The following is a 16,811-nucleotide window of genomic DNA, read 5'->3' on the forward strand; positions in this document are numbered from 1 at the left end:
TGCAGCCACCACTAGGGGGAGCTCCCTGTATACAGAGATACATGATAAGATTCTGTCTGCAGCCACCACTAGGGGGAGCTCCCTGTATACAGAGATACATGATAAGATTCTGTCTGCAGCCACCACTAGGGGGAGCTCCCTGTATACAGAGATACATGATAAGATTCTGTCTGCAGCCACCACTAGGAGGAGCTGCCTGTATACAGAGATACATAATAAGATCCTGTCTGCAGCCACCACTAGGGGGAGCTCCCTGTATACAGAGATACATGATAAGATCCTGTCTGCAGCCACCACTAAGGGGAGCTCCCTGTATACAGAGATGCATGATAAGATCCTGTCTGCAGTCACCACTAGGGGGAGCTCCCTGTATACAGAGATACATGATAAGATCCTGTCTGCAGTCACCACTAGGGGGAGCTCCCTGTATACAGAGATACATGATAAGATCCTGTCTGCAGCCACCACTAGGGGGAGCTCCCTGTATACAGAGATACATGATAAGATCCTGTCTGCAGCCACCACTAGGGGGAGCTCTCTGTATACAGAGATACATGATAAGATCATGTCTGCAGCCACCACTAGGGGGAGCTCCCTGTATACAGAGATACATGATAATAGGTCTGCAGCCACCACTAGGGGGAGCTCCCTGTATACAGAGATACATGATAAGATCCTGTTTGCAGTCACCACTAGGGGGAGCTCCCTGTATACAGAGATGCATGATAAGATCCTGTCTGCAGCCACCACTAGGGGGAGCTCCCTGCATACAGAGATACATGATAAGATCCTGTCTGCAGCTACCACTAGGGGGAGCTCCCTGTATACAGAGATACATGATAAGATCCTGTCTGCAGCCACCACTAGGGGGATCTCCCTGTATACAGAGATACATTATAAGATTCTGTCTGCAGTCACCACTAGGGGGAGCTCCCTGTATACAGAGATAGATGATAAGATCCTGTCTGCAGCCACCACTAGGGGGAGCTCCCTGTATACAGAGATACATGATAATAGGTCTGCAGCCACCACTAGGGGGAGCTCCCTGTATACAGAGATACATGATAAGATCCTGTCTGCAGCCACCACTAGGGGGAGCTCCCTGTATACAGAGATACATGATAAGATTCTGTCTGCAGTCACCACTAGGGGGAGCTCCCTGTATACAGAGATAGATGATAAGATCCTGTCTGCAGCCACCACTAGGGGGAGCTCCCTGTATACAGAGATACATGATAATAGGTCTGCAGCCACCACTAGGGGGAGCTCCCTGTATACAGAGATACATGATAAGATCCTGTCTGCAGTCACCACTAGGGGGAGCTCCCTGTATACAGAGATAGATGATAAGATTCTGTCTGCAGCCACCACTAGGGGGAGCTCCCTGTATACAGAGATACATGATAAGATACTGTCTGCAGCCACCACTAGGGGGAGCTCCCTGTATACAGAGATACACGATAAGATTCTGTCTGCAGTCACCACTAGGAGGAGCTCCCTGTATACAGAGATAGATGATAAGATCCTGTCTGCAGCCACCACTAGGGGGAGCTCCCTGTATACAGAGATACATGATAAGATCCTGTCTGCAGCCACCACTAGGGGGAGCTCTCTGTATACAGAGATACATGATAAGATCATGTCTGCAGCCACCACTAGGGGGAGCTCCCTGTATACAGAGATACATGATAACATTCTGTCTGCAGCCACCACTAGGGGGAGCTCCCTGTATACAGAGATGCATGATAAGATCCTGTCTACAGCCACCACTAGGGGGAGCTCCCTGTATACAGAGATACATGATAAGATCCTGTCTGCAGTCAGCACTAGGAGGAGCTGCCTGTATACAGAGATACATGATAAGATCCTGTCTGCAGCCACCACTAGGGGGAGCTCCCTGTATACAGAGATACATGATAAGATTCTGTCTGCAGCCACCACTAGGGGGAGCTCCCTGTATACAGAGATACATGATAAGATTCTGTCTGCAGCCACCACTAGGGGGAGCTCCCTGTATACAGAGATACATAAGATCCTGTCTGCAGCCACCACTAGGGGGAGCCTCCCTGTATATAGAGATACAGGATAAGATTCTGTCTGCAGCCACCACTAGGGGGAGCTCCTGTATACAGAGATAAATGATAAGATTCTGTCTACAGCCACCACTAGGGGGAGCTCCCTGTATACAGAGATACATGATAAGATCCTGTCTGCAGCCACCACTAGGGGGGAGCTCCCTGTATACAGAGATACATGATAAGATCCTGTCTGCAGCCACCACTAGGGGGAGCTCCCTGTATACAGAGATACATGATAAGATCCTGTCTGCAGTCACCAGTAGGGGGAGCTCCCTGTATACAGAGATACATAATAAGATTCTGTCTGCAGCCACCACTGGGGGGAGCTCCCTGTATACCGAGATACATGATAAGAACCTGTCTGCAGCCACCTCTAGGGGGAGCTCCCTGTATACAGATATACATGATAAGATCCTGTCTGCAGCCACCACTAGGGGGAGCTCCCTGTATACAGAGATACATGATAAGATCCTGTCTGCAGTCACCACTAGGGGGAGCTCCCTGTATACAGAGATACATGATAAGATCCTGTCTGCAGCCACCACTAGGGGGAGCTCCCTGTATACAGAGATACATGATAAGATTCTGTCTGCAGTCACCATTAGGAGGAGCTCCCTGTATACAGAGATACATGATAAGATTCTGTCTGCAGTCACCACTAGGAGGAGCTCCCTGTATATAGAGATACATGAGAAGATCCTGTCTGCAGCCACCACTAGGGGGAGCTCCCTGTATACAGAGATACATGATAAGATCCTGTCTGCAGCCACCACTAGGGGGAGCTCCCTGTATACAGAGATACATGATAAGATCCTGTCTGCAGTCACCACTAGGGGGAGCTCCCTGTATACAGAGATACATAATAAGATTCTGTCTGCAGCCACCACTGGGGGGAGCTCCCTGTATACCGAGATACATGATAAGAACCTGTCTGCAGCCACCTCTAGGGGGAGCTCCCTGTATACAGAGATACATGATAAGATCCTGTCTGCAGCCACCACTAGGGGGAGCTCCCTGTATACAGAGATACATGATAAGATCCTGTCTGCAGTCACCATTAGGGGGAGCTCCCTGTATACAGAGATACATGATAAGATCCTGTCTGCAGTCACCACTAGGGGGAGCTCCCTGTATACAGAGATACAGGATAAGATTCTGTCTGCAGCCACCACTAGGGGGCGCTCCCTGTATACAGAGATACATGATAAGATCCTGTCTGCAGTCACCACTAGGGGGAGCTCTCTGTATACAGAGATACATGATAAGATCATGTCTGCAGCCACCACTAGGGGGAGCTCCCTGTATACAGAGATACATGATAATAGGTCTGCAGCCACCACTAGGGGGAGCTCCCTGTATACAGAGATACATGATAAGATCCTGTTTGCAGTCACCACTAGGGGGAGCTCCCTGTATACAGAGATACATGATAAGATTCTGTCTGCAGCCACCACTAGGGGGAGCTCCCTGTATACAGAGATACATGATAAGATCCTGTCTGCAGCCACCACTAGGGGGAGCTCCCTGTATACAGAGATACATGATAAGATCCTGTCTGCAGCCACCACTAGGGGGATCTCCCTGTATACAGAGATACATTATAAGATTCTGTCTGCAGTCACCACTAGGGGGAGCTCCCTGTATACAGAGATAGATGATAAGATCCTGTCTGCAGCCACCACTAGGGGGAGCTCCCTGTATACAGAGATACATGATAATAGGTCTGCAGCCACCACTAGGGGGAGCTCCCTGTATACAGAGATACATGATAAGATCCTGTCTGCAGCCACCACTAGGGGGAGCTCCCTGTATACAGAGATACATGATAAGATTCTGTCTGCAGTCACCACTAGGGGGAGCTCCCTGTATACAGAGATAGATGATAAGATCCTGTCTGCAGCCACCACTAGGGGGAGCTCCCTGTATACAGAGATACATGATAATAGGTCTGCAGCCACCACTAGGGGGAGCTCCCTGTATACAGAGATACATGATAAGATCCTGTCTGCAGTCACCACTAGGGGGAGCTCCCTGTATACAGAGATAGATGATAAGATCCTGTCTGCAGCCACCACTAGGGGGAGCTCCCTGTATACAGAGATACATGATAAGATACTGTCTGCAGCCACCACTAGGGGGAGCTCCCTGTATACAGAGATACACGATAAGATTCTGTCTGCATTCACCACTAGGAGGAGCTCCCTGTATACAGAGATAGATGATAAGATCCTGTCTGCAGCCACCACTAGGGGGAGCTCCCTGTATACAGAGATACATGATAAGATCCTGTCTGCAGCCACCACTAGGGGGAGCTCTCTGTATACAGAGATACATGATAAGATCATGTCTGCAGCCACCACTAGGGGGAGCTCCCTGTATACAGAGATACATGATAACATTCTGTCTGCAGCCACCACTAGGGGGAGCTCCCTGTATACAGAGATGCATGATAAGATCCTGTCTACAGCCACCACTAGGGGGAGCTCCCTGTATACAGAGATACATGATAAGATCCTGTCTGCAGTCAGCACTAGGAGGAGCTGCCTGTATACAGAGATACATGATAAGATCCTGTCTGCAGCCACCACTAGGGGGAGCTCCCTGTATACAGAGATACATGATAAGATTCTGTCTGCAGCCACCACTAGGGGGAGCTCCCTGTATACAGAGATACATGATAAGATTCTGTCTGCAGCCACCACTAGGGGGAGCTCCCTGTATACAGAGATACATAAGATCCTGTCTGCAGCCACCACTAGGGGGAGCCTCCCTGTATATAGAGATACAGGATAAGATTCTGTCTGCAGCCACCACTAGGGGGAGCTCCTGTATACAGAGATAAATGATAAGATTCTGTCTACAGCCACCACTAGGGGGAGCTCCCTGTATACAGAGATACATGATAAGATCCTGTCTGCAGCCACCACTAGGGGGGAGCTCCCTGTATACAGAGATACATGATAAGATCCTGTCTGCAGCCACCACTAGGGGGAGCTCCCTGTATACAGAGATACATGATAAGATCCTGTCTGCAGTCACCAGTAGGGGGAGCTCCCTGTATACAGAGATACATAATAAGATTCTGTCTGCAGCCACCACTGGGGGGAGCTCCCTGTATACCGAGATACATGATAAGAACCTGTCTGCAGCCACCTCTAGGGGGAGCTCCCTGTATACAGATATACATGATAAGATCCTGTCTGCAGCCACCACTAGGGGGAGCTCCCTGTATACAGAGATACATGATAAGATCCTGTCTGCAGTCACCACTAGGGGGAGCTCCCTGTATACAGAGATACATGATAAGATCCTGTCTGCAGCCACCACTAGGGGGAGCTCCCTGTATACAGAGATACATGATAAGATTCTGTCTGCAGTCACCATTAGGAGGAGCTCCCTGTATACAGAGATACATGATAAGATTCTGTCTGCAGTCACCACTAGGAGGAGCTCCCTGTATATAGAGATACATGAGAAGATCCTGTCTGCAGCCACCACTAGGGGGAGCTCCCTGTATACAGAGATACATGATAAGATCCTGTCTGCAGCCACCACTAGGGGGAGCTCCCTGTATACAGAGATACATGATAAGATCCTGTCTGCAGTCACCACTAGGGGGAGCTCCCTGTATACAGAGATACATAATAAGATTCTGTCTGCAGCCACCACTGGGGGGAGCTCCCTGTATACCGAGATACATGATAAGAACCTGTCTGCAGCCACCTCTAGGGGGAGCTCCCTGTATACAGAGATACATGATAAGATCCTGTCTGCAGCCACCACTAGGGGGAGCTCCCTGTATACAGAGATACATGATAAGATCCTGTCTGCAGTCACCATTAGGGGGAGCTCCCTGTATACAGAGATACATGATAAGATCCTGTCTGCAGTCACCACTAGGGGGAGCTCCCTGTATACAGAGATACAGGATAAGATTCTGTCTGCAGCCACCACTAGGGGGCGCTCCCTGTATACAGAGATACATGATAAGATCCTGTCTGCAGTCACCACTAGGGGGAGCTCTCTGTATACAGAGATACATGATAAGATCATGTCTGCAGCCACCACTAGGGGGAGCTCCCTGTATACAGAGATACATGATAATAGGTCTGCAGCCACCACTAGGGGGAGCTCCCTGTATACAGAGATACATGATAAGATCCTGTTTGCAGTCACCACTAGGGGGAGCTCCCTGTATACAGAGATACATGATAAGATTCTGTCTGCAGCCACCACTAGGGGGAGCTCCCTGTATACAGAGATACATGATAAGATCCTGTCTGCAGCCACCACTAGGGGGAGCTCCCTGTATACAGAGATACATGATAAGATCCTGTCTGTAGTCACCACTAGGGGGAGCTCCCTGTATACAGAGATACATGATAAGATCCTGTCTGCAGCCACCACTAGGGGGAGCTCCCTGTATACAGAGATACATGATAAGATCCTGTCTGCAGCCACCACTAGGGGGAGCTCCCTGTATACAGAGATACATGATAAGATCCTGTCTGCAGCCACCACTAGGGGCAGCTCCCTGTATAGAGAGATACATGATAAGATCCTGTCTGCAGTCACCACTAGGGGGATCTCCCTGTATACAGAGATACATTATAAGATTCTGTCTGCAGTCACCACTAGGGGGAGCTCCCTGTATACAGAGATAGATGATAAGATCCTGTCTGCAGCCACCACTAGGGGGAGCTCCCTGTATACAGAGATACATGATAACAGGTCTGCAGCCACCACTAGGGGGAGCTCCCTGTATACAGAGATACATGATAAGATCCTGTCTGCAGCCACCACTAGGGGGAGCTCCCTGTATACAGAGATACATGATAAGATTCTGTCTGCAGTCACCACTAGGGGGAGCTCCCTGTATACAGAGATAGATGATAAGATCCTGTCTGCAGCCACCACTAGGGGGAGCTCCCTGTATACAGAGATACATGATAATAGGTCTGCAGCCACCACTAGGGGGAGCTCCCTGTATACAGAGATACATGATAAGATCCTGTCTGCAGTCACCACTAGGGGGAGCTCCCTGTATACAGAGATACATGATAAAATCCTGTTTGCAGTCACCACTAGGGGGAGCTCCCTGTATACAGAGATACATGATAAGATTCTGTCTGCAGCCACCACTAGGGGGAGCTCCCTGTATACAGAGATACATGATAAGATCCTGTCTGCAGCCACCACTAGGGGGAGCTCCCTGTATACAGAGATACATGATAAGATCCTGTCTGTAGTCACCACTAGGGGGAGCTCCCTGTATAGAGAGATACATTATAAGATCCTGTCTGCAGCCACCACTAGGGGGAGCTCCCTGTATACAGAGATACATGATAAGATTCTGTCTGCAGCCACCACTAGGGGGAGCTCCCTGTATACAGAGATACATGATAAGATCCTGTCTGCAGCCACCACTAGGGGCAGCTCCCTGTATAGAGAGATACATGATAAGATCCTGTCTGCAGTCACCACTAGGGGGATCTCCCTGTATACAGAGATACATTATAAGATTCTGTCTGCAGTCACCACTAGGGGGAGCTCCCTGTATACAGAGATAGATGATAAGATCCTGTCTGCAGCCACCACTAGGGGGAGCTCCCTGTATACAGAGATACATGATAACAGGTCTGCAGCCACCACTAGGGGGAGCTCCCTGTATACAGAGATACATGATAAGATCCTGTCTGCAGCCACCACTAGGGGGAGCTCCCTGTATACAGAGATACATGATAAGATTCTGTCTGCAGTCACCACTAGGGGGAGCTCCCTGTATACAGAGATAGATGATAAGATCATGTCTGCAGCCACCACTAGGGGGAGCTCCCTGTATACAGAGATACATGATAATAGGTCTGCAGCCACCACTAGGGGGAGCTCCCTGTATACAGAGATACATGATAAGATCCTGTCTGTAGTCACCACTAGGGGGAGCTCCCTGTATACAGAGATAGATGATAAGATCCTGTCTGCAGCCACCACTAGGGGGAGCTCCCTGTATACAGAGATACATGATAAGATACTGTCTGCAGCCACCACTAGGGGGAGCTCCCTGTATACAGAGATACACGATAAGATTCTGTCTGCAGTCACCACTAGGAGGAGCTCCCTGTATACAGAGATAGATGATAAGATCCTGTCTGCAGCCACCACTAGGGGGAGCTCCCTGTATACAGAGATACATGATAAGATCCTGTCTGCAGCCACCACTAGGGGGAGCTACCTGTATACAGAGATACATGATAAGATCCTGTCTGCAGCCACCACTAGGGGGAGCTCCCAGCATACAGAGATACATGATAAGATCCTGTCTGCAGCCACCACTAGGGGGAGCTACCTGTATACAGAGATACATGATAAGATCCTGTCTGCAGCCACCACTAGGGGGAGGTCCCTGTATACAGAGATACATGATAAGATCCTGTCTGCAGCCACCACTAGGGGGAGCTCCCTGTATACAGAGATACATGATAAGATTCTGTCTGCAGCCACCACTAGGGGGAGCTCCCTGTATACAGAGATACATGATAAGATCCTGTCTGCAGCCACCACTAGGGGGAGCTCCCTGTATACAGAGATACATGATAAGATTCTGTCTGCAGCCACCACTAGGGGGAGCTCCCTGTATACAGAGATACATGATAAGATCCTGTCTGCAGCCACCACTAGGGGGAGCTCCCTGTATACAGAGATACATGATAAGATTCTGTCTGCAGCCACCACTAGGGGGAGCTCCCTGTATACAGAGATACATGATAAGATCCTGTCTGCAGCCACCACTAGGGGGAGCTCCCTGTATACAGAGATACATGATAAGATCCTGTCTGCAGCCACCACTAGGGGAGCTCCCTGTATACAGAGATACATGATAAGATCCTGTCTGCAGCCACCACTAGGGGGAGCTCCCTGTATAAAGAGATACATGATAAGATTCTGTCTGCAGCCACCACTAGGGGGAGCTCCCTGTATACAGAGATACATGATAAGATCCTGTCTGCAGCCACCACTAGGGGGAGCTCCCTGTATACAGAGATACATGATAAGATTCTGTCTGCAGCCACCACTAGGGGGAGCTCCCTGTATACAGAGATAGATGATAAGATCCTGTCTGCAGCCACCACTAGGGGAAGTAGTGGCAATAACTCCAAGTACCAGAATACTCGAGCAGTGAGCCGCAGCCAGAGCAGCCTTTCCAATTACTGATAAAGCGAGGGTGCATCTAATATGGAGTTCCCCTTTAAATTCAGTTTACAAGGAAGCTCCAGTTATGAAGACAGAGCGCAGCCGCTCATGCCACACAACAGAAACCTTGGCAAAGTTTAGAAAATCAAAAAAACTTTTTCGGAGCTGATCCACGGGCCGGGGTTTTATACTTTGTTTGCAATAAGATTCCTGGGTGACAATTAATAGCGGAGTATTTATAATCAAGTGGGATAGTGACATAAACCTGCCCCCGTGAGTCCTGCCCGCGCAGCAGCTAACGACCGCGCCGGCCCTGCGTTATGTCAGGGCGCTGGTACGCTTCCATGCCTGACGGAGTTTGTATATACACGGCACGCGGCGGCGGGGTGGGTCGGGGGGCAGGCAATGTAAATATTTAATCCAGACCAAACCGTCAATGTATCTCCTGGAAGGAACGTACAGCGCCTTCCTAAAGAGCCGCCTTAACGCGCGCCACCTGCTCTATGTAGCATGGTTTACATGGGCGTGTGACGCACATCCTCCATGCCATGATGTGGGGCCCGTAAAAAGACGCATGTGGGGTTCACCCTCCTCCTGTGACTGTGAAGAATAACAGCAGTTTAGTCTCCTAATAATCAATTGTTCATTGATCCCATATCAACACTTGCAAATAAAATAAAGTAAGTGAACCCTTTGGAAATACCTTAAGTACTAAAGTAATGAGGTCTGATTTTTACCTAAAACACAATAATAAGAAAGCGCAATGCAACTTATCTGAGACACAAACACAAGCATTTTATATCAAGCACAGTGTCCGGGGAATGTAAGTGAACCCTGGGATTTAATAGCATGTCGATCCCTCTTAGAAGCAATCACCTCCACTGAAATACTCCACCATGATATTCACAGACTAAGATGCCCCCTCTACCATGATGCTCCCTCCAATACGATGCTCCACCAACTATGATGCTCCACCAACTATGATGCCCTCTCCATGATGCTCCTTCCTCCAATAAGCTACCTAAACTATGATGCTCCCTCTACCATGATGCTCCCTCCAATACGATGCTCCACCAACTATGATGCTCCACCAACTATGATGCCCTCTCCATGATGCTCCTTCCTCCAGTAAGCTACCTAAACTATGATGCTCCCTCTACCATGATGCTCTCCCCACTACAATGGTCCCCCAATTTTGATGCTCCCTCCACTACGATATTCCCTCCACCATAATGCTCCCTTCACCAAGATGCCATCTCTACCATGATGCTTTCCCTACTATGATGCTAACTCCAATATGATGCTCCACCATGATGCTTCTTCCATCATAATGCTCCCTCAACTATGATACTTTCTCCACCATGATGCTCCTTCCTCCATGATGCTCCCTCCACTACGATGGTCCCCCAATTTTGATGCTCCCTCCACTACGATGCCCCAAATATGATGCTCCTTCCACCATGATGATCCCACTACTATGATGCTCCCTCCAATACGATACTCTCTCAGCTATGATGCTCTCTTCACCATGATCCTTCTTCCACCATGATTCTTCTTCCACCATGATTATTTCTCCACCATAACTCTGCCTCCACTATAATGCTCCCCCCACCATGATGCTCCCCCCAATACAATACTGCCCCAACTATTATGCTCTCTTCACCATGATCCTTCTTCCATCAAGATGCTTCTTCCATAATGATGCTCCCTCCACCATGATGCTCCCCCAACTATGATGCTCCCCCAACTATGATGCTCCCCCAACTATGATGCTCCCTCCACCATGATGCTCCCCCCACCATGATGCTCCCCCCAATACAATACTGCCCCAACTATTATGCTCTCTTCACCATGATCCTTCTTCCATCAAGATGCTTTTTCCATAATGATGCTCCCTCCCCCATGATGCTCCCTCAACTATGATGCTCCTCCACCATGATGCTCCCCCAACTATGATGCTCCCTCCACCATAATACTCCCTCCACCATGATGCTCCCTCCACCATGATGCTTTCTCCACCAGGACACTCCCTCCACCAGGACGATCCCTCCACCATGATGTTCCCACCACTGCGATGGTCCCCCAACTTTGATGTTCTCTGCAATACAATGCTCCCCCAACTATGATGCTCCCTCCACCATGATGCTTCTTCTATGATATTTTCTACATTATCACACTCCCTCCATCATGTTACTATTATCACCATGCTTCTCCCCTGAATTTCCTTCTACCATGGTGATTCCTCCACTATGATGCTCCTCAACATGATGCTCTTTTCATCCTGATGTTCCCTCTACCAACATAGGTCTAAGTTCCACCATGAATCTCCGTCCACCATGATGCAAAGATGGGAAACATTTTTGGTATTGATGCAACGTCAGCAGGTGAGTTTTTATAGGGTCCTTCCATACCTGATCAGCCAGTCAGTCTTTCCTCAGCCCCCTACAAAAAAAGAGAAGTCCTAGCCCTAAATATTCTTCCTGCCTCTTTATAACATGTCTTCTAAAAGTGGTTTGGCTCAAGGTCAACAATATCCAATCTTTCTTGAGATTTGGTGACAGTAACCAGGCTTTGTGTGCCTTTATTTAATGGGGAAATCACTTGGGTAACCCATACTTCTCCTCAGTTGGAGCTCTGTCTGTTGAGCCACGCTGTTCCTAGTGTCTGACCAAAATCCAACTGTTCCCGCACACATAGAAGGCAGCATGGAGCGGATCGGTGAAGGTGGCGGATCGGTGAAGGTGGCAGATCGGTGTGCAGGTGTCTCATTGTATCACCCACCTCATAGAAGGACAACTGCCCGGCCTCGTAGTCCAGGAAGATCCTGAACCTGTAAGAGGACAACCTAATAGGTAGATATGTGTGTATACCGTCATGTGACACGTAATAATTGTTATAATAGCCCCACAAGCACCAGGACTTGCTCTTACTCCCCATGTAGGCCTGATCGCCCTCTCTGTCCAGGTTGTAGTAGGACGCCCCAACCCGCCACTCTCCCGTCACATGGGTCTCCACATCCCAGTAGTGTCTCCCAGAAGAAAAACTACAACTGCTGAAAACTTGGTTGAACCTAAATCTGACCTGTGTTTCCAGACGATTCTGCTCCCGTGAAGTTGCAGAGACCTGTGTTAAGCACGGCGTTATGTACAGGTTGTTGGCGGCAGTGTTAACGTCCAGTAACATATCCGATCTCTCCCAGGATCGATGGTTTCTTCGCAAACTCATCGCAACGTCCGATAAACCTTCGCATAAAGTGTCCAAGAGAAGATCTTCATCCAGATCGTCGGCATCACAGTCCAGATTACCTCCTGCTTCCCCGACCGGATCTTGAAGGACCATCCATGGATCGTTCGTGTCGTCCAGTGATATAGCCGAACTCTCCCAGGATCGGAAGCTTCTTCGCAAACTCATCGCAACGTCTGATAAACCTTCACATAAAGTGCCCAAGAGAAGATCTTCATCCAGATCGTTGGCATCACAGTCCAGATCACCTCCTGCTTCCCCGACCGGATCTTGAAGGACCATCCGTGGATCGTTCGTGTCGTCCAGTGATTTAGCCGAACTCTCCCAGGATCGGAAGCTTCTTCGCAAACTCATCGCAACGTCCGATAAACCTTGGCATAAAGTATCCAAGAGAAGATCTTCATCCAGATCGTTGGCATCACAGCCCAGATCACCTCCAGCTTCCCCGACCGGATCTTGTAGGACCATCTGTGGATGCAGGGCCTCGATGTGACGAATCTTCCTGGACAGCTCATCCGTCTCTAGTTCCAGCTGCTGGATCTGATCAGAGACTGAGAGCAATGCCTGATCTTCCCGCCTGGAGATCTCGCTAAAGACTCTCTGCTCCAAGTCTACCAGATGTCTCCTAATGTCTCCAAACAGGAGCCCGGTTTTCTCGGTTGTACCCATTGCTGTTTCTTGTATCTTCCTCCTTCGCTCTTGGAGACTACAGAGTCTTCTTTCCTTCTTCTCCCTATTACTGATTAGTTTCTGAAGGGCATTTGTCAACTTCTGGCTCAAAATCTGTGACTCCACCGTATCTCCAGTCAGACACGTTTCCAGGACCTTCTCTTGCGACCATACATGGTCCAGGAAGACATGTTCTTCTGAGTCGCTGTGGGCTGTCAGGTGGCCATCACATAAAGAAGCTTCACACACCAGACAGAACATAAGAGCAGGCACAGGTGAGTGAACGCAATATGTGCAGAAGATCCAGTCTACACTGTCCCCGGGAAGTATGAAGGACATTATGGCCGGCAACTTAAAGGACACTGGTCTTCAGATGTGGGATCTTTAAAGAGTCGGAAGAAGTCAAGATCTGTAAAACTGAGAAGACCGGAAATATTCTCAGATGACTTTTACTCAGAGTCCCTAGAGAAAAAGACGAACCCCACCCCACCCATCTTGGACTCTTTCGCTCTGTGACCAGGGTAAAGATATAGAACATTCTATAGACCCTCCAGCCCCTAAACAAAACCTTAAAGGGTTTTTCCAGTCCTCTTAAATGAGAATTTTCTTTGGATAGTCCTTGAAAAAACAAGCACTTTTGCCCTTTACACTTTATTAAAATTTTCATCCGTTCTTGAGATATTAACACTTTTCTTTTGTTTACATCTTGTTACCTAGGAGACCGACCGCCACTGCTGTGTATCAGGGGGGCACACAGCTTACAAGCTCTTTTTGATTGAGCTTGCAAAACCTGCCAGGATAACTAGCATTTCCCTTGGGATCAATAAAGTGTATCCTATTGTATAAAACATTTTTTTTTTACGTCCCAATCCCAGGCCAGCTTACAAAACTAGACAGCGGAGGTGGTCGGTCTCCTCGGCGACGAGTTATAAAACAAAACTAAAAGTGTTAATATCTCAAGAACGGTTGGAAATTTTAACAGACAGTAAATGGCTAAAGTGCTTGTATTTATCAGCATTATTCGATGATACCCAGACGTGAAGAGGGGAATAACCCCTTCAAATAATATTCTGTCTCCAAAATGAGTTAGGACCCCATCGAGCATATCAGAGACTTTGGAGCGAGCTCAGGAGCTGAAATCCGCCCGTAACTGCAGCGATCAGAGCGCCGGCCGATCGCTGCCGTCAATCTCTTAAGTGTTTCGGTCAAATCACTGATAACGGCATTTCAGCGCTGCAGACAATCGCAGCTTCTGGGTTTTCTAAAGGGAGTTAAAAAAAATGTAGAAAAAAAGTTTTAGAAAAAATATTTTAAAAAAAAACCCCTAAAAGTTCAAATAAACCCCATTTTATCCCACTGAGAAGAAAGAGGTTACATTAAAAAAAAAAAAAAAAAATACAGATATTTGGTATCAGAAAAGTCCGAAAACGTCAGAAATTTTTTTATTATTTTTTTTAAGTTTCTAAAAAATAAAGATCTGGGAATTCAGCTCCTGAACGGAAATAGGGGCTCATTAAGGGGTTAATATAAACTCGCAAAAACGTCAAGAACTCACCATAAACGTCTCGAAGAAGTGAGACGCCCAGGATATGGCGGAAGGCGACAGGTGAGCGGGAGCGGCGCCCCCTACTGGCACATAGCTCCCCTATAATGAGCCAGTAACCCTTTATTTATGGTTTTAATGCTATTATCAGTGCAGCTCCTGCTGTAGAGGTTGGGGGGTCCTCAGGGGAGTGGGGGGCACTGGGCAATTGCCAAAGTCAAGTCTGAGACTGTTCTATTCATTGACAGGAAGCAGGGCTCTTGTACACTTTTATTGCTGTCAATAAAGCTTTTTCAGAAATAGGCGGGACGCTCAGCTATTGGTCAGGATTAGGAGGAAGCTCACAGATGATTGGTTCTCTGACCTGACAGTCCGGACTGCTATTGGTTGCTGGCTGCCAAGCAACCAGAAAACCATTCGTTGATGGGTTGAGCTTCCCTGCAGGCGGCTCGCTGTGATTGGCTGTTTGTGCATGTGACAGTGACGTAGTAGCCGCTGATTGGCTGGCGGTGAAGCACATGGTGCGGTGATCTGCGGGCCGCGGCGGGTGTATGGGGCTGTCGGGCCTGCTGTGGAGGCGCCTCTCCCGGGTCCTCGCCATGTCCCAGCCCGAGGCTCGGGCCTACAGCGGCCGCAAGAGCAAAGCGCCCAAGGAGCCTCTGCGCCACATAAAGAACAGGGCGAAGCAGGAGGCGGGAGACCGCCATGGCCCGGCCGTGGTGTACGTGCAGGTGGTGGCGGCGGGGAGCAGAGACGCCGGGGCCTCCGTCTATCTGTTCTCCGACCACAACAGGTGACGAGTCCCCGTATATAACACACAGGCCGCGGTATGAGGCAGGCGGAGGGGGCGACACCGGGGGCAGGGAGGGGTTAATGGCAGGATCCCTGGCGGTCTGGGGCAGGGAAGGGGTTAATGTCGGGGTCCCTGGCGGGCAGGGAGGGGTCCATGTCGGGGTCCCTGGCGGTCGGGGGCAGGGAAGGGTTTAATGTCGGGATCCCTGGCGGTCTGGGGCAGGGAAGGGGTTAATGTCGGGATCCCTGGCGGTCTGGGGCAGGGAAGGGGTCAATGTTGGGGTCCCTGGCGGTCTGGGGCAGGGAAGGGGTCAATGTCGGGGTCCCTGGCGGTCTGGGGCGGGGAAGGGGCTAATGTCGGGGTCCCTGGCGGTCGGGGGCAGGGAAGGGTTTAATGTCGGGATCCCTGGCGGTCTGGGGCAGGGAAGGGGTCAATGTCGGGGTCCCTGGCGGTCTGGGGCAGGGAAGGGGTCAATGTCGGGGTCCCTGGCGGTCTGGGGCAGGGAAGGGGTCAATGTCGGGGTCCCTGGCGGTCTGGGGCGGGGAAGGGGCTAATGTCGGGGTCCCTGGCGGTCTGGGGCGGGGAAGGGGTTAATGTCGGGGTCCCTGGCGGTCTGGGGCGGGGAAGGGGTTAATGTCAGGATCCCTGGCGGTCTGGGGCAGGGAAGGGGTTAATGTCGGGGTCCCTGGCGGGCAGGGAGGGGTCCATGTCGGGGTCCCTGGCGGTCGGGGGCAGGGAAGGGTTTAATGTCGGAATCCCTGGCGGTCTGGGGCAGGGAAGGGGTTAATGTCGGGGTCCCTGGCGGTCTGGGGCAGGGAAGGGGTTAATGTCGGGGTCCCTGGCGGTCTGGGGCAGGGAAGGGGTTAATGTCGGGGTCCCTGGCGGTCTGGGGCAGGGAAGGGGTTAATGTCGGGGTCCCTGGCGGTCTGGGGCGGGGAAGGAGTTAATGTCGGGGTCCCTGGCGGTCTGGGGCAGGGAAGGGGTCAATGTCTGGGTCCCTGGCGGTCTGGGGCGGGGAAGGAGTTAATGTCGGGGTCCCTGGCGGTCTGGGGCGGGGAAGGAGTTAATGTCGGGGTCCCTGGCGGTCTGGGGCGGGGAAGGAGTTAATGTCGGGGTCCCTGGCGGTCTGGGGCGGGGAAGGGGTTAATGTCGGGGTCCCTGGCGGTCTGGGGCGGGGAAGGGGTTAATGTCGGGGTCCCTGGCGGTCTGGGGCGGGGAAGGGGTTAATGTCGGGGTCCCTGGCGGTCTGGGGCGGGGAAGGGGTTAATGTCGGGGTCCCTGGCGGTCTGGGGCG

General features: G+C 50.3%; 2 protein-coding genes across 2 annotated transcripts in view; one reads left to right on the forward strand and one right to left on the reverse strand.

Annotated features, from left to right (window-relative positions):
• Positions 1-11,047: 11,047 nt before the first annotated feature.
• Positions 11,048-14,847, reverse strand: LOC141176413 (uncharacterized). The gene is made up of 2 exons (XM_073660397.1): positions 14,737-14,847; positions 11,048-13,598 (listed from the first exon to the last, which is right to left on the reverse strand). The coding sequence occupies exon 2, from the start codon at positions 13,518-13,520 to the stop codon at positions 11,892-11,894; it is 1,629 nt and encodes a 542-aa protein (XP_073516498.1). The 5' UTR covers positions 13,521-13,598; positions 14,737-14,847; the 3' UTR covers positions 11,048-11,891.
• Positions 14,848-15,191: 344 nt separating this feature from the next.
• ELAC2 (elaC ribonuclease Z 2) overlaps positions 15,192-16,811 on the forward strand; it is a 55,986-nt gene continuing 54,366 nt past the window's right edge. Inside the window, exon 1 of the mRNA XM_073660248.1 lies at positions 15,192-15,517. Coding sequence (XP_073516349.1) covers positions 15,276-15,517 — 242 coding nt within the window. The 5' untranslated portion in view covers positions 15,192-15,275. The remainder of the gene's footprint in view (positions 15,518-16,811) is intronic.

Source organism: Phyllobates terribilis, unplaced genomic scaffold (assembly GCF_046119375.1).
Source record: "Phyllobates terribilis strain yellow unplaced genomic scaffold, ASM4611937v1 Scaffold_25__1_contigs__length_18738178, whole genome shotgun sequence".
NCBI classification, from domain to species: Eukaryota; Metazoa; Chordata; class Amphibia; order Anura; family Dendrobatidae; genus Phyllobates; species Phyllobates terribilis.

What these genes read in the sequence shown, in the direction of transcription:
- LOC141176413 (XM_073660397.1), bottom strand. Translation starts at nt 13,520, where the DNA reads ATGTCCTTCATACTTCCCGGGGACAGTGTAGACTGGATCTTCTGCACA.